The sequence below is a fragment of the Pinus tabuliformis genome, chromosome 9 (assembly GCF_031772625.1).
Source record: "Pinus tabuliformis cultivar Carrire ecotype Pingquan chromosome 9, CPIR1, whole genome shotgun sequence".
NCBI classification, from domain to species: Eukaryota; Viridiplantae; Streptophyta; class Pinopsida; order Pinales; family Pinaceae; genus Pinus; species Pinus tabuliformis.
The window spans coordinates 1,582,254,968-1,582,273,727 of NC_142307.1; the positions used below are offsets into that span (position 1 = coordinate 1,582,254,968).

The 18,760-nt window shown below is 40.9% G+C and overlaps 1 protein-coding gene across 2 annotated transcripts in view; it reads left to right on the forward strand.

Annotated features, from left to right (window-relative positions):
- LOC149154744 (AT-rich interactive domain-containing protein 6-like) overlaps positions 1 to 18,760 on the forward strand; it is a 116,228-nt gene that overhangs the window by 56,975 nt on the left and 40,493 nt on the right. For both annotated transcript variants that reach the window (XM_089440844.1, XM_089440845.1), the window contains exon 12: positions 1,101 to 1,151. In XM_089440844.1, the coding sequence (XP_089296970.1) occupies positions 1,101 to 1,151 (51 nt within the window). The remainder of the gene's footprint in view (positions 1 to 1,100; positions 1,152 to 18,760) is intronic.

Sequence of the window (18,760 nt, forward strand, 5' to 3'; positions counted from 1 at the left end):
TGTTATACATATTACATATATAGATATATATGAAAATGTTTGCATATTTATATATGTTGGATTTTAAGCGCAATCAGAGGTTCTACGTGTGAAAAAAATACTAGGTTAGCTACTTGCAAAACAAGAAAGAAGACAGAATAAAATTGCTGAGAAATTGACTATTGAACTAAGGGGACAATTTGAATTACTCAAAATCTGATGATGTATTATTGCTGAACATGAATACAATATGTAGACTCTTCAGGAGAAAGAACCAATTTGAATTAGGTTGGGATTCCAAGAGCATGCGCTCAAGTAACTACAAAAGCACTTGCATTACTTGTCAAGTGAGTCAAAATTGGATTGCGAGACCCAAAATTAGCAAAATATATAATAATGGAGTGAACTGGAATTGGAGTTGAAATCAATTAGAATTGATTAATAACTCTCACATGCAAAAAAACTGATCAATTAAACTCCAAAATAGGACTAAAAATCAACTAGCTAGGAGAGGGGAAAGGAAAATGGTGGCTAACTGCTAAAAAGTAGGGAGGAATTGCACATTCACAATAGGGAGGCCTATGCATGAGGGAATGCACATTAATGGAGTGGAGTTAGCCATGTCATCCTCCAACCAGTGTTCAGTCAGTGCCACATGTCATCCTAGGTGGACACCCCCTGCTAAAAATAGAAAATGTGCCAAATGATAGGGAATGTCTAGTAGTGAATGAAAGGTGGCCATACGTGGCCCTGATAATGTATGAAGAGGGTCCAGTAGGCTAGAGTGTACATCCTAGTGAACTAGTGAGTGCATTGTACCCCAACAGTAAACACACCTGATATACAAATATAGGTATAGGTGCACATTAGCTATATGTGGATGTATGGTTGAAACCTGTAATAGCAATTCATAGGCATATCTAAGCACGTGTTTGTGTTTGTGTGATGTATACATACACACAGATGACCAGGCACATAGACCTGTATAAATCTATACAGAGATAGAGATGTGTTGTAGAATTGAAACTTCAAATTTGTATTTGAAATTATTTTGTTTCTTATAAAAGGAAGGGAAACATTCTGATACTTATTAGAAAATAATTGTTTGTAAATTTGAACAGAGGGACTGCTTTGAGGTCTATGCTTTAGTGCCTGGGCTTCTTCGTGAAGAGGTACAACCTTCTCTTCACACTTTCTTTTGTAAAATTGTAATGGTAAAATGTATTTCCTTTTTTTATTTGTTTATATATAGGTGTAAATGATACACTATGTCTTGAAAATGCACACTGATTAGTATACAGTACTACACATGGAGGATGCTTAGGTGCAAATGCATGTGTGTAACCTCAGTAGTCACAGGAATTTGATTATTAGTATATTGGGTGATGGAGCAAGCAATTGCAAAATGGTTTCCATACCTTTATCTTCTTGATTTTTAATGGATTTTGCTTGTTTAATGTTGTTTATTATTTGATCTGAATAGTTTCTTACCCTACTCACCATTTTTTTTATCTTATCTTATAATTATGTTAGGCTAAAAACATTTTGCTACTAAAATATAATTTCTTGTTTCACCTAAAGATATTAAGTTGAAGGCTCCAACAGAATCCAATACAACACATTGCTGAATATGAAACAATTGTTTATAACAAAATTGCGATCCTTCAGTATATAAATAACTTCCAAACTCTCAATGTTTTAGAATTGTTACTAGTCACATTTGTTGTTGACCTTGCAGTACTCTTTTCAAATTACCGGTATCCAATTTTAATGAGTCTGTTTGTGAACTGATTTGTTTTTATCGGTAAGGTTGCTTTATATATGAAAGATATGCTTGTAGAGTTGCACAGATACGCAATGGTGTTTGGTTTGTACCTCTTAAAGGGAGTTTTTGTAAAAATTTCTGTTTTCCCACCCCGGTTTTCAGTTTCTCCTTATTTCTCCCATGTAGTTAAATGCCCATTCCCATAACCATACATTTAACAGACTGAAAAAAATAAATATTGCTGAAAACACAAATTCTGGAAATTTTTCAGAATGCTGGAAATTGCAGAATTAAAAATCAGCAATTAAAAACAGCCATTAAAACACATTAAAACACTGATATTTTTGGTCAACTTGACCCTGGAAAAACCCCCTACAACTCTTGGGGAAAACCAGTTTGAGAGCTCTTCTTTATTTCTGAAATTTGTCTTTTTACAGTGAGAATTATTCAGCAAAAATCAGCAAGCAAATTTACAACTTATCTCCTTTCCCGTGCCTCACAGCAATCTGGAAATTACAGCAAACAGGACAGCAATAAATGCTGTACGACCTCCGTTTTGTGTGCAGAAAAATCAGCAAACTGCTCCTCGATTTTTGTGCAAAAATCTGCCTTTCACTATGTGCTGAATTAGCTGTACAAATCTGCTCAACTGCTGCCTTGGAATGTGTGCCAAGCTGCTGTCTCCTTCTCCTTCCTGCTCAGAAATCTCTCTTGCTCTCTTGCTCTCCTTCTCCCAATCTGCTCATGAAAGAATGAATGACCTTTTCCTCCTTTAATATAACTCCAAGTGACTTTTGGGTGATCCAAGTGACTTTTGGGTGATCTCTAAATCCAATGGCTGAAATAGATTTAGATCAATGGTTGAGATTAAATGCTCATTTAAATCTCACTTTCTATTTTTTAATTCACCCCACTTTAATAAAGACCCACTTAGTCATTTATTTCCAAAGTCACTTTTCCTTTCTAATTTTTCATTGACTTTATAAAAGTCACTTTAAAATTAGACTTAATAACTTTATCACTTAAAGTCACTTTTAAATTAGATTTAACTTTATAAAATTATAAAGTCACTTTAGGAGAAAAATTAAATTCTTTTGGACACTTTTCCCTAGGCCAAAGATCAAAGCCTAAGGGAACCACCTGTCCTCCGGTACCAAATTTCAACACTCCCTCTTATGGAGGAAGGTGTTCCTCACCACACCCATCTTGTCTCTGAAGTAGACATGCTTGCCCCGTGGTAAGGCTTTGGTAAGGATATCTGCAACCTGCTCATCAGTGGAAATATTCTCAAGCTTCACAGCTCCCTTCTGAACATAGTCTCTGATGAAATGATATCTGATCCCGATATGCTTTGACCTGTCATGAAATACTGGATTCTCCGTGAGTTTAATGCAACTCTGATTATCACAGTAAATCACTGAAGGTCTCAACGGCTGACCAAATAAGCCAAACAACATCTTGCGAAGCCAGATAGCCTCACAACTAGCTAGACTGGCTGCCATATACTCTGCTTCCGCTGAACTCAGTGCTACTGACTGCTGCTTCCGGCTGAACCATGACACTACTGCTGAACCCAACCCAAAACAACACCCTGAAGTGCTCTTCCTATCAGAAGCACAACCTGCCCAATCAGAATCAGTGTATCCTGCCAATCTCACTCCATCTCCCTGCCTGTAGTCCAGACCATAATCCATTGTCCCCTGCAAGTACCGCAAAATGTGTTTTGCAGCCACCTAGTGAACCTTCCTAGGCTCACACATAAACTGACTCATCGTGTTGACTGCAAAACAGATATCTGGTCTAGTGTTGACCAAATACATCAAGGAACCAATCAGCTGCCTGTACAATGTGGGATCCACCAACTCGGAATCCGAAGCATGAAGCTTCTTCCAGTTGGTGATCATCGGTGTCGACATGGGTCTACAATCCTCCATGTGGAATCTGCTAAGGATGTCCACAATATACTTCCCCTGCCCCAGGAAGAAATGCCCCTCCTCCTGCCACACCTCCAAACCCAAAAAGTAATGCATCAAGCCGATGTCCTTCATCTCAAACTCCGCCGCAAGATCTCTCTTGCAGTGCTCTATGAGTCTCTCTGCACCTGTAATGATCAAGTCATCCACATACAGCACCAGAATGAGAGGCTCCTCACCAATCACAATAAAGTAAAGGTTCGGATCTGCCTCACTCTTTGTGAAACCCATCCCCTGCAAGTATGCATCTATCCTGGAGTACCAAGCTCTGGGAGCTTGCTTCAGGCCATAAAGGGCCTTCTTCAATCTGCACACATGGGACTCCTTCCCATGCACCTCAAAGCCCTGTGGCTGCTCAATGTACACCTCCTCCTGTATGAAGCCATTGAGAAATGCGGTCTTCACATCCATCTGGTGGATCTTCCAACCCATCTCTGCTGCTATCGATATAATGGAGCGGATCGAAGTATATCGAGCCACGGGAGCGAAGGTCTCCTCATAATCAACTCCCTCTACCTGGGAGAACCCTCTAGCCACAAACCTCGCTTTGAATTTCTCAATGCTGCCATCTGCAGCATGCTTTACCTTGTAAAGCCATCTGGCAGTAACCACGGATTTGCCCTCAGGCCTCGGCACCACCTCCCAAACATCATTCTTCATGATAGAAGAATACTCCTCCTGCATGGCCTCTCTCCAGACCTGCTGGCTAGCTGCCTCCTCATAGCTAGAAGGCTGAGAGTCAAGGATGCTGGTAACCATCGCCATATAACTACAAAACCTCTCAGGTGGTCTACTCTCTCTGACCGGCCTCTTCGGCTCAGCAACAGATGTGGCATCTCTCAAGGTGTCCTGAAGCCACTTGGGCTTCCTCTTCCCTGAGCGCACTTCTTCCACCGGAGAATGAAACTCCTCCTCCTCATCATCATCAGTAGCCTGAACTCCTGACTGTCTGTCTGCTGTCCTCCTGCCTGCACCTGAACCTGTAGAAGTTGAGGTACCGTGTGAACTGTCCATCAGTGGACTCCCTAGTGAACTGCTCTGTGAACTGCTCTGCATGCTGCCCGGAGCACCACCCCTCTGGCTCGATGAGCCACTGCTCACTGATGGACCTGACATCCTCATAGATGTACCTCCGGATCCTCCTGATCCCTGCCCACTGGATCCTTGCGACTGACTCAACTGCTGCTGAGGGTCTGGCTGATCCAGATACTCTAACTCCCGTGACCTCCTAAAGGCCCTGTCCTCCTCGAACTTCACATCCCGTCTGACAACAACTCTCCTCTGTGCAGGAATGTAAATCCGAAAGGCCTTTGAGGTCTCACTGTAGCCCACAAAGATACCCTTCTCTGCGGTGGGCTCTAGTTTGGTCCTCTTCTCTTTGGGTATATAGGAGTATGTAATGCATCCAAAGATGTGAAGATGACCAATATCAGGCTTCTTCCCAGAGAAAGCCTCCTCCGGAGTCATGTGCCCCAAAGCACGATGCGGACTCCTGTTCTGCAAGTAAACAGCTGTGTTGCAGGCCTCTGCCCACAAGAACAATGGCAACCCCTGATCATGTATCATGGCTTTGGCAGCCTCTATGATGGATCTGTTCTTCCTCTCCGCAACCCCGTTCTGCTGGGGGTTGTAAGGAACAGTGAACTCCCTCCTAATGCCTGCCTCCGCACAATAGTCAACAAACTCTCCAAGGGTGTACTCTCCTCCATTGTCCGACCTCAAGGACTTGATCTTTCGACCTGTCTGAGTTTCCACAAGAGCTCTGAACTCCTGAAACCGCTTGAAGACCTCACTCTTGGTCTTCAAAAAATAAATCCAGGTCCTCCTGGAGTGATCATCAATGAATAAAACATAGTACTCATATCCACTCAAGGAAACATGAGACATCCGACCGCTCACATCGGAATGAATCAAATCAAGTATCCCCGTCGCTCTGCTGTCACTGCTGGGAAAAGGGGATTTGGCAAACTTGCCCATCGCACAACCTCTGCAAGTATCAAAGTGATCAGTACTGAAATCTGGCACACCTGTAGTGATCTCCCGCAATGTCCTCAAGGGTCCATGATACATATGTCCCATCCTGCGGTGCCAAATCTCACACAGCTCAGAATTGCTAGCTCTGCTGTCGGTACTACTGCTCAATGCCAAAAGGGGCTGAAATGCAAACTTGTACACCTTTGCATGGCGTACACCTATCACTCTAGCTGAATCAGCTGGAGCGCCCCTGGGATACATCAACACTTGTCCTCCCCTGAACAGTACCTCATATCCTCTGTCCTCCAAAGCTGAGACGGATATGAGGTTCTTCTTCATCCCTGGCACATAAAGAACCTCTGACACTTTCAAGGGAGGTTTGGACTCCCTCTGAAATGTCACTGTCCCCACCCCGACTGCTCTAACAACTCTGTCATCACCGAGTACTACCTCAATATCAATACCACTCTCTGAAAGCTCTGAGAAGTACTCACGGACTCCTGTCATGTGACGTGAAGCCCCACTGTCCACATACCAGATACCTGTAGATGCTCCGCTAATCGAGGGAAAAGCATGCTCCCTCTGAACCTGTTTGGCAGGTGATCCTGCACTAGAGGACTCACATGTAGTGAACGCAAACTCTCGGTCAAAACGACCAACAAAGTCCTCAATCTCTGCTGAAGCTGCCACGTCCTGGTTCTTCCCCTTCTTCTTCTTCTTCTCCGGACACACAACTGCATAGTGTCCCATCTTTTGACAATTCCAACACTTCACCTTGGAATAGTCCTTCTGTGTGTTCCCCTGTTTACCTTTACCTTTGCCTTTGCCTCCACCACCGCTTGTGGAAGCCTGCTTCTTCCCTTTGCCTTTCTTGCCTCCTGCCACCAGTGCTACGTCCTCATCCTGCTCAACTGGCTTGGCTGCCCCAAGTTGCCCTTTCCTGATCTCTGTCTGAATACAATCATCCCAAAACCTCTCCCATGTGGGAAGGGTCTCACGTGCACAAACCCCATCAGCAAAGTTCAACCATGAACGGGGGAGGCCATTCACTGCAATCCGCACCAACTCAGTGGGTGGAATGGCCTCTCCAATCGCTGCCAACTCATCTCTCACATTAGTAATCTTTGTGAGATATCCAGCTGCACTATCATTACCCATCTTAATGTTCTTTAGCTTCTCCTTCAGGACCATCTTCCGGTTCTCATTGGTACTCTGGTAGAGATTGGACAATGCTGTCCACATCTCATGGGCATTGCTCTTTCCTCTCACATGAGGAATGCAATGGTCTTTGATTCCGTCTAGAATCAGCCTCTTACCCTTATTGTTCTTCTTTTTATACTCAGCCAACTGAGTAACATCAGTGGGCACAACAACAGGGTTCTGTGCGGTATGCACCATGATATCCCAGACTTCTGCCTCCTCAAAGATACTCTGCATTCTCTCCTTCCAAACGCTGTAATTTGTATGCCCATCCAACCTATCCTCCACCCTCAATCCCAATGACATCCTGCTGTCCTAAAACTGAAAAATAGCACTGTTGTAGTAAAGATAAAACTGCTGTTTATGAAAAAATCAGCTTGCTGGAATTTTCTGAGTGAAAAATCAGCAACTGCAATTTTTCCTTTTGCTGTCCCAAACTGCCCTTCAGCACTCAAGCTCTGATACCATGTAAAAATTTCTGTTTTCCCACCTCGGTTTTCAGTTTCTCCTTATTTCTCCCATGTAGTTAAATGCCCATTCCCATAACCATACATTTAACAGACTGAAAAAAATAAATATTGCTGAAAACACAAATTCTGGAAATTTTTCAGAATGCTGGAAATTGCAGAATTAAAAATCAGCAATTAAAAACAGCCATTAAAACACATTAAAACACTGATATTTTTGGTCAACTTGACCCTGGAAAAACCCCCTACAACTCTTGGGGAAAACCAGTTTGAGAGCTCTTCTTTATTTCTGAAATTTGTCTTTTTACAGTGAGAATTATTCAGCAAAAATCAGCAAGCAAATTTACAACTTATCTCCTTTCCCGTGCCTCACAGCAATCTGGAAATTACAGCAAACATGACAGCAATAAATGCTGTACGACCTCCGTTTTGTGTGCAGAAAAATCAGCAAACTGCTCCTCGATTTTTGTGCAAAAATCTGCCTTTCACTATGTGCTGAATTAGCTGTACAAATCTGCTCAACTGCTGCCTTGGAATGTGTGCCAAGCTGCTGTCTCCTTCTCCTTCCTGCTCAGAAATCTCTCTTGCTCTCTTGCTCTCCTTCTCCCAATCTGCTCATGAAAGAATGAATGACTTTTTCCTCCTTTAATATAACTCCAAGTGACTTTTGGGTGATCCAAGTGACTTTTGGGTGATCTCTAAATCCAATGGCTGAAATAGATTTAGATCAATGGTTGAGATTAAATGCTCATTTAAATCTCACTTTCTATTTTTTAATTCACCCCACTTTAATAAAGACCCACTTAGTCATTTATTTCCAAAGTCACTTTTCCTTTCTAATTTTTCATTTCTAATTTTTCATTGACTTTATAAAAGTCACTTTAAAATTAGACTTAATAACTTTATCACTTAAAGTCACTTTTAAATTAAATTTAACTTTATAAAATTATAAAGTCACTTTAGGAGAAAAATTAAATTCTTTTGGACACTTTTCCCTAGGCCAAAGATCAAAGCCTAAGGGAACCACCTGTCCTCCGGTACCAAATTTCAACAGTTTTTAAAGTAGAGCATAATCTTATAGAAAAATATATTTTATGTAACACATGGAGAAGTAAAGGGCAATAGAAGAATGTGCATATAAGCCAACATTTCAGGTTTAATGGCACAACTATTTACTTTTGATTTCTGATTGTTGCTTTTGCAAAGCGATAGGCTAAAGCACATTTCATTGGTGTATTTTAGTTTGAGGTATTCTTGATAAACAAATTAACATCAATTGCTACCTTTATCTGCTTAAGGACTGAATATTGTGACTTAAATTATGACCAGCAGATGATGGAACAAATTCTCACCACACATTAGTTGAGGTTGCTTAGTTTGGGAAATGCATTATTAAAATTATGTTCAATGCAAACTAGGTATAGGCTTTGTGTAACAATTGCCCTAGAGATTACAATTGAAGCTATTCGATTTGTGAGCTTCATGATAACCAATGCCTAGAAGTTAAGAAATACTATGTTAATGGATAGCTTAAGAGTTGATGCCAGACAACTGTGGGTTTTGTTAGATTTCAGCCAACTTTCTTTGCTTAAATGCTTTCTACTCTATTATAGGTGCTCCGTTATATTTGATAAGTTTTTTGGAAGAACTTAAGATTAGAATAGGATGTTACTTTTAAGCAGTGTTGATAACATCAGTGAAAAATCGTGATTTTACGGGAAAGTGGCTGTTTTTTCTGTCTCTTGGTTCTTTGGTGTCCAAAAATCGCGATTTTTTCAATTTGAAAAAATCTCATTTCTTCCAAAAAGGCTATGATATAAAAAATCACTGGGAGGTGAGCCTGTGGGGTTTTGAAGAAAGTTTTGGGGTTTTCTTGCCCAATTTGGTTTTTTTGCTGTTGGAGAAGAAAGGAGGAGAGCTTGTGGTAATCTTGAAGGAGGGATTGAGGGCCAAACAACCATATCATCACCATCACAGTTTTTTTTGTGGTTCAAAATCATTTGCCTAATCAGCCAGACGGACTTCTGATCTTTCATTCACAGGTATGTTCTTAAGTACCCCCTTGTTAATGATTTTTTCCATACATTTAGGCAGAGGCTTGCTTGCTTCTTTGTCTACCAATGTTTTCATTTTTATTTTTTTGAAATAATGTAATAGCTTTTTCCATAACTGGACAGCAAGCTTGATTTTAGTTTTTAACTTTTTTATGCACCCTCTTATTGCCATTTTTCATTGCAAATAATCTAATTTAAATTTCTAAAATTTGATTTGTTAAATGAGGAGGCTGTTATTTTTTGTGTAGTGGGGGTTTAATGCCCTTTTTTTGTGTTTTTGGTGCCTTAGGATTGAATTTTGAAGCTGCCCATTTCTACTGCAAATATTTCGAAGGTCTTGGAGTCATTTTGGCAGTATGGGGAACTTGAAGGTGGGACAAACCGGTAAAGACTGAATTGCAAATTGTGTGCTCAACATATGACATGAGGTATCTACCGGTTAAAATACCATTTGGTTAAAATCCCTGGCCATGATGTTGATATTTGTACTTCATCTAGCTCGGAGGTTATGAGCGCTTTGCACATGATGCAATTTATGCAAAGGACATGAAGAGAGAAGAGGCAGCTGCAAACAGGGCCGAAAGTGCTTGCAAATCTTCAGGGCTATCTACCTCTGACCCTGAGTGTAGTGGGAGGGGCTCCACAACTTGACCCACTGAGAAGTCATTTTTTTTGTTCCATGAACTGGAGTTGGAGCACAACCTTCAATCAAGTCAGTGATTAAAAAAAATGGAGAAGCAAGATGCAAACATGGTTATGGGGAGGTGTCTTTTTTGGAGTGATTTAGCCCTCCACATCACCAAATACAATCCATTTTGGCAACCAATGTTTGATGCTATTGTTGTTGTGGGTCCATGGTAGAAAAGTGCTACATATGAGGAGTTGCCAGGGCCAATCCTTTAAGCAGAAAAGAAGGATATCAGCTCTAACCTGGCGGAGTTGAAGCAATCGTGGGAGTTCTATAGATGCACAATGATGTTTGATTGCTTGACAGATAAGAAGGGTAGGACACTTATAAATTTTTTAAGTACATTGCCCTCAAGGTGCCATGTTTATTACGTCAATGGATGCATCAACACATATAAAATATGCAACACTGATATGTGAGTTGTTAGATGGGTTCTTCCATGAGATTGGTTTGCATAACGTGGTGCAAATCATAACAGATAATGAAACTAATTATGTGGCTATTGGTAGGATGCTTATGGATAGGAACCACTCATTGTTCCGAACTCCATGCGTTGCACATTGTATTGATTTGATGCTCGAGGATGTGGGAAAACTCTCATTCATCAAAGAGGTGATTGATATGGCTAGGAACATTCCCAAGTTCATTTATAACCATGTTGTTGTTCTTAGCCTCATGGAGATACACCAGAAACATGCAGTTGCAACGTCCTGCAATCACACATTTTGTCACCAACTTCATTACTCTTCAGTCTTTGCTTCAATGTCAGTGTGAGTTGAAGCAAATGTTTGTTTGTGATGAGTGGCGTCATTGTAAATATAGTAGGAGAGAGGATGGTAGTGTATTGACTCCTTTTGGAAAGGAGTAGAAGAAGTGTGCTCAATTAGTGAATCTTAAGGAAAGGTCTTGAAATTGGTAGATAGCGATAAGCATGCAATACCTTATTTGTATGAGGTTATGGATAGAGCCAAAGAGACTATTCGAGGTTATCATGTGGACAAAGGCACCCATGGCTTCAATAAACCCATGATGTTATGGGATGTGATTGATAGTTGGTGAATAAGGATGCTTCATCGACCCATACATGCAACAATATTTTTCCTCATCCATGCATTTTCCTACAAATGCAACTTTGATTTTGATGGCGAGGTGATGGAAGGACTTTATACTTGTCTTCATAGTATGGTTCTTGACCTTGAGATTTGTAGCACAATCAATCGCGAGAAGAGAGGTATCAAGATGATTTTGGACTATTTGGTTTTGATGATGTTATTCATGAAAGGACCACCTTGATGCCACGTAAGTGACAAGTCATTACTCATTAGAATTTACTGATTTAGAACTCTAGGTTTTTAAAATTCAATTATGTTTTATTTGAAAGTTTAATTATGTTTTCTTTATTTTGTTGTAGATGTTTGGTGGCGAAACTATGGTGCAAGGGCACCAAATTTACAAAAACTCGCCATCAAAATTCTCAATCAGACTTGTAGTGCTTCAGGATGTGAGCGCAATTGGAGTGTATTTGAAAAAATACACTCAAAGAAGTGCAATAGGTTATAACTTTCGAATTCAACTAACCAATTACATTTATTGTAATTTATGACCCTCCAAAGTTAAGACTCATTAATTTTTTATGACACTCTTATAGGATGGAGTTCTCAAGCCTTAATTACTTGGTGTATGTCCAATGCAATCTCCGTCTACAGATGAAGCAAATGCGGAGAACACTAGATGTGGATGGCATTTTTGTTAGTTTTAGATAACAATGGTATGTTATATGCTTTAGCACAATTTACTTCAATGTTCTTTATCAACCCAATGACAATTTCCAATTATTTTCAGTAGCAATCACATTAACTTAATCACATTGACAGTGAATGCAGATAGAACGTAAAGACATGTATAGAAGACAAGTGAAGACAAGAGGACACAATATTTGGTGGATGTCAAGGAAAAAAACCCCAATGTGGGGAAAACCCTTTGATCAAATCTTCTTATCATTATTCAATAGTTTAGCAGAGAGAGAGAGAGGACAGAGATCAAATTTACTTGCCCAATACACAGTCAAAACAACCCTGTCAAAATTAGCAGTCAACAACAGTCAACTGCAACCCTAACTAGAAATTCAACGCTAGTCAAATCAACGACAAAACTTTCTCCAAGTAGCTCGGTCAACAACAATGCAATTCGGCCTTCAAGAAGGGTCAAAATCAACCCAAATTAGTCCACACAACCTCAGTCAAACTCGGTCAAACTTAAGTCAATGCTGCGGTCAAATAGTCTTGTGGTCAACGCAGGTCAAACTGCCTCAAATACCTCGGTTTTTGCGCCAAAGGATGCAGCTTCAAGAAATAGGAAATCTGCCCAGAAAAATGCAGTGAAAGATGGTCAAACGACTCCTGGTCAATGTCGGTCTGTTCTTTGAAATTTCGACCTGTACTTGGCCCTGAAATTTTCGGTCTCCTGCCACATGTGCGAGAGAGAGAGAGATGCCCAACTTGTACGAACCAATCAGGAGAAGAGAGAGAGAAGAATGATGTGTGTGAGTGATGTCCAAATGAGGAGAGAGGTCACTCCTTTTTATACAATTCGTTGAGGGTGAGGAGACATCCATTGGGCTTCTTGAGCCTACATTTGACTGAGGTCGACCTTGAGAATTTGTGCATGAGAGAGAATAAATTCAAAATTCCACTTCTGCTTATCCGAATGAGATGATCTTTATATCAAAATTGGACCTCTAGAAAAGAGGTATCCAATGCAATAATCATCTCCATCGTATGAGCTGTCCCAAGGTAGAATTTGGCCCTAGTTGCCAATTTTAACACTCCCTCTTAACCAGTGTTGAAAAGATCGGTATCCTCAAAATAACAGCGAGGGTCCAGAAAACATCTTATCGGCAATATTAGCGAAAATATTGGCAAATATCGACAAGCATAAAAAATGCATAATATATTCATTTTTTTCTTCAGATTTTAAAACATATAAAGCAATAACAACATGAAATAAAGGCATTGGCACATAAATATGAAGAAAGCACTGATATATATGATGTCAAATAGAAGTGATACATCAAAGGCGATACCAGATCCTGTTGATCCCTGATAATTGTCCAATCAAGGACACAAATGTGGAGAACCAATACAAAATAATATCACATATATAAAAGTATCTCATCATCATGAGTTATGTGTAGCAAAACAAATAAAACTAGCAACTATCTATCTGAAATCATTGCCCTCTCCCCCTTTTACGGGAAAACATGATGGGCAGTTTGCCAGGCCTGCCCCTAGTAGTAGAAGGCCCTGGCCCTGCCTCTGCACCTAATGTCAAATAATGAGTGCTAGGTATGGAGCTGTGCTCTCCTATATCTATAGCAGATGGTGTTGATGCCGACTTTCCCACAGTGTCCTCCTCCTCCTCTTGTTGCCCCTGTTCTAATGGATCATCTGGCTCTAACCACGAAGGTGACTCTTCCAATATGGGCTCCTCAGACTCCACTCTCTACTGAGACAATATATCAATATTGTCTAAGGAAATGGCATCTGGATCCATTGGTGCTTCTATTTGCCTCACTCGAAGTCAGATATTGTAATGCACATACACTAAATCATTGAGGCGTGCGAACTCCAACCTGTAAGAGTGTAAAAAAAACTAATGAGTCTTGACTCTTGACTCTTGACACTTGAAGGTCATAAATTAAAAAATACAGTAAGTGTTTTTGCTCAACCGAAGGCTAGAGCTCAAAGTTATACCTGTTGCGCTTTTTTGCGTGTATTTTCTTAAATACACTCCAATTGCGCTCACATCCCGAACAGCTACATGTTTGACTCAAGATTCTTATGGCCAATTTCTGCAAATTTGGTACCCTTGCACCATAGCTTCGTCACCAAATATCTACAACAAAATAAAGAAATAAAAAAATCAAAAACTTAAAACAGAATTAAACTTTCAAATAAAAGTTACATATTTGAATTTAAAAAAAAAGAATTACAAGTAAAGAAATTCTAATTTCTAATTAGTGATGACTTGTCACTTACGTGGCATGAAGAGGGTCCTTTCCCTAATAGCATCATCAAAGCCAAATAGGCCAACACAATCCCGATAAAACTGTATCTCGCGATTGATTTTGCTACGAAGCTTAGGATCAGGTACCATCCTATGAATACAGGAATGGAGCCCTTCCATCATCTCGCCATCAAAATCAAAGCCACATTTGTATGAAAATGCGGGGTTGAGGAAGAGTGCTGCTGCATGAATGGTTCGATGAAGCATATCTGTCCACCGACTATCAATCACATCCCATAACATCATATGCCTTTCAAGGCCAACAGAGCCCTTGTTTGCGCATAATAAGAACGAATGGCCTCCTTGGCCCTATCCATGGCCTCATACAAATAAGCCATTGCACGCTTCTCCCCATCTACCAATCTGAGAACCTTTACTATAGGCTCACTAACTGAGCATGCTTCTTCTAATCCACGCCAAAACGTGTTAGAGTACACCATTTTTGCAATGGCTCTCGTGTCCTGTCTCCTGATGTATCTACAATTACGTAGTTATCAGACACAAATATTTGATTCAACTCGAACTGACATCGAAACAAACACTGAAGAGTAATAAAGTTTGTGGCAAAACGTGTGATCGCAAGACGCCGCAACTCCTTGTTTCTAGTGAACCTCCTCATGAGGCTAAGAACAAAAGCATGGTTATAAATAAACTTGGGGACACTCCTAGCCATATCAACCACCTCCTTGATGAAGGAGAGTTTCCCCATATCCTCAAGCAACAAATTGAGACATTGTGCTGAACATGGAGTCCAGAACAATGTGCGATGCCTCTCCATAAGCATCTTGCCGGTAGACACATAATTAGTTGCATTCTCTATTATGACTTGCACCACATTCTGAACAACAATCTCCTGAATGAACCCATCTAACAACTCACATATCGTTGCTGCATCTTTGATATTTTCTGATGCATCCACTGATTCAATAAACATGGTACCTTTAGGACAATGTACCAAGAAATTTAGAAGGGTCCTACCCTTCCTATCTGTCCAACCATCAGACATCACCGTGCATTCAAAAACTCGCCATGGTTTTTTTCAACTCCCCCAATCTAGAGTTGATGTCGTGCTTTTCTGTTTGAAGAATTGGTCCTCGCAACTCCTCATATGTAGCAATTTTGTACCTTGGGCCCACAACAACAATAGCATCACACATTCGCTGCCAAAATGGATTGGTTTTGGTGATGTTGAGAGGTAAGTCGCTCCAGAAAAAGACACCTCCCCATGACTCTATCTGCTTGTTGCTTCTCCTTTTTATTAACAATTGATTTTATAACAGGTTGTGCTCCATGTCGTGTTCGTGGAACAAAAAATGATGATCTCGCATTAGTAGTAGCAAGTGATGCTGTGGAGCCCCTCCCACTACCCTCAACATCAAAATCAGAAGAAGATATTCCGAAAGATCTACCTGCACGTTCAACCTAGTTTCTTTTTGTCTCTTCCTTCTTTCTATCTTTTTCATCAATTGCCTCAAGAGCATTTTGTATGAGCTTCGAACTAGAAACTGTACAAATCCCAACATCATGTCCAGTGAGTTTAGCCAGATGGTATTTCAATCGCGTAATCCCTCTTGTCATCCTGGTCCCACACAATTTGCATGATAGATATGCCCAATTTGTCCCACCATCAGGGTCCCCATACTCCCAAAATGGGTCCAAGGCCTTTGGCATATTTGAATTTTGTAGTGAGCTAACTCAAACATAGGGCACCGAAAAAAATAAATTGGAATTAATAAGTAATAACCACCTCATTTTACAAAATAATATTTTTGCTACATTATTTGCAATGTGAATTCAATGAAAAACCAAAAATGACAATAAGAGGGTGCATTTGAAAGTTAAAAAAATTGGAGTTTGCTGTCCAAATATGGAGAAAACCCTTGCATTTGCTCATGGGCATGAAAATCATAGCAAATGGAAAAAAAAAAACAAGCAAAATGTTTGTAGGCAAATAGGCAAGCAAGAATAACCCTAAAACTATCAAAAAAATCATTAACATAGGGGTTTATTTGAACATACCTGTTAATGGAAGAAATGAAGATTGTCTCACTGTTCTTCAATCTTTGATCAACAAAATATTTGTTGTTGGTGGCGATAATGGCTATTCAACCCTCGAATCCTCCTTGGCAGAAAGCACAATGCTCTCCCCTTCTCCAGCAATTAGAAATCAAAATGAATGAAAAAAACAAAATTGGCCTTTTCTAGCCGCGACGACGAAATTTTTTCTGAGCCCAACGATATTTTGCATCGTAGCTCGATATTTTCCCTAGATATCGCCAATATTTCGGAAATATCGCGATATTTTCGAGGAGACAAAATATCGCGATATTTCCTTGGCAATATCTTGTCTCCCCGAAAATTTTGCGATATTTGCAAATATCGGCGATATCTCAATGATATTGTCGTCATTGCTCTCAACTAGGGAGAATCCCACTTGTCATCATCATACCATCCTGTCATCATGTACCATCTCTATCATCACTGCTCTGCTCTTTTGAACCATGAAGTAATAATGAAGATGTGATTGAGAGTGAGTCACAAGACCTTACCACTCTCCACTGACAAAAGTCAGTGCTTGATACTAGATCAAGTTGTTGAACACCGTGCATCCTAGTCATAGGGAGTATGGCAATACACGATGCGTCCATCGGTAGTGCTACGGTCCCTAACCACTTTTCCCAACTCATTGGCTAGATGAGAGGTACTTCTCATGAGTCCAGGACTCCATGGGTAAATTGTGTGTTGGGGAATTGACAGGAGAAAGTGAACCACTCATCGTGCTCATATGCCATAGGAGAAGGTGAACCACTCATCCTATGCAAATGTCAATCGTAGGGGAAGGTGAACCACTCACTTTATACACATGTCAACCATCATGGGGTATCACACGGGAAGGTGAACCACTCACCCTGTATTTAGCGCACCATTAGGGGAAGGTGAACGACTCACCCTATGGTCGCTCATAGTTCTAAGAAGTACCCCAAGCCCCCATGAGCTCTCAGAGCTCAGTGTCCAACTCATACGGGACCCTCGTGGGAGGGTCAACTCCAAGTCTCCCTCTAAAGGTTAATAATTTGACCTTCCCCAAAGGCTTCGTGAGAATGTTTGCATCCTGCTCATCTGTCTTGATGTGTTGGAGCCTTATAGCTCCTCATTGTACCATATCCCGGACAAAATGGTACCTGATATAATGTGCTTGGAGCGATCGTGGAACACAGGATTCTCTGAAAGGCGAATCCCATTCTGGTTGTCGCAGAAGATCACGGTGTTATCTAGCACCTGCTCAAATAACTGACATAAGAGCTTCGTCAACCAAACAACTTCACAACAGGCCATACTCGCAATAATGTATTCAACTTTGACAATGCTTAAAGCAACTGATTTCTGCTTCCTGCTCATCCAAGATATTGAAGTAGACCCCAAAGAGAAGCAACACCCAGATGCGCTCTTACGATCCACCACATTGCCAACCCAGTTAGCATTTGAATATCCATGTAGCGTCAAGTTCTCGACAGTGTATCTTAGTCCATAGTGGATTGTGCCTCGGAGATGTCTCCAGAGGTTCTTAGCAGTGATCCAATGAATGTGATGAGGCTCGACCATAAATTGACTCAATGTGAACAACAAAGCATATCTCAGGACGAGAGTTGACCAAGAACATCAGGGCCCCCACAAGTTGACGATACTCGAAAGGGTTCGCTAATCCGGGCCCAACAACACTTCCACATAGCTTCTTGAAGTTGAGTTCCATCGGAGTAGACACAGACTTGCAGTCCACCATTCCACATCTCTCAAGCAGCTTCACAATGTATTTTCCTTGAGAAAGGAAAATCTCACCTGGCTTTTGCCAGACCTCCAGCCTTAGGAAGTAGTGCATCAGTCTTAGGTCCTTCATCTCGAATTTGGAAGCCAACTCCCTCTTGCATTGATGAATGAGAGGGTCATCACTTGTTAGAAAGAGATTATCCACATAAAGGACCAGAATGAGAGGCCTGTCCTTTTCAACCTTGAAGTATAGGTTCGGGTCAACATCGCTCCTTGTAAATCCCAGCTTCATAAGATAGCTATCAATCCTCTCATATCAAGCCCTGGGGGCTTGCTTCAACCCATGAAGGGATTTCTTCAACCTGCATACATGTGCCTTACGATCTTGAACTTCAAACCCCTTGGGATGTTCTACATAGACTTCCTCTTTAAATGAGCCATGCGAGAAGGCAGTTTTGACATCTATTTGTTGTAGGCTCCATCCTTGTGAGGCAGCAAGGGCTATGATCGAACGAATGGTGGTGTATCGGGCAACTGGTGCAAATATCTCATCGTAGTCTTCTACTACCTTTTGAGAGAAGCCTCGAGGAACGAATCTGGCCTTGTACTTTTCAGCACTCCTGTCATGTTTGATCTTGTAGAGCCATTTTGAAGTGACCATTGACTTGTCCTTGGGTCTAGGAACCACATCCCAGACATCATTCTTTATGATCCATTCATATTCCTCATTCATCGCATCCTTCCAAACTTGGTGTTTCACGACTTCTTCAAATGTACATGGCTTAGATTGTACAATGGTACTCATGGAAACTAAGTACCATTGGTCCCTG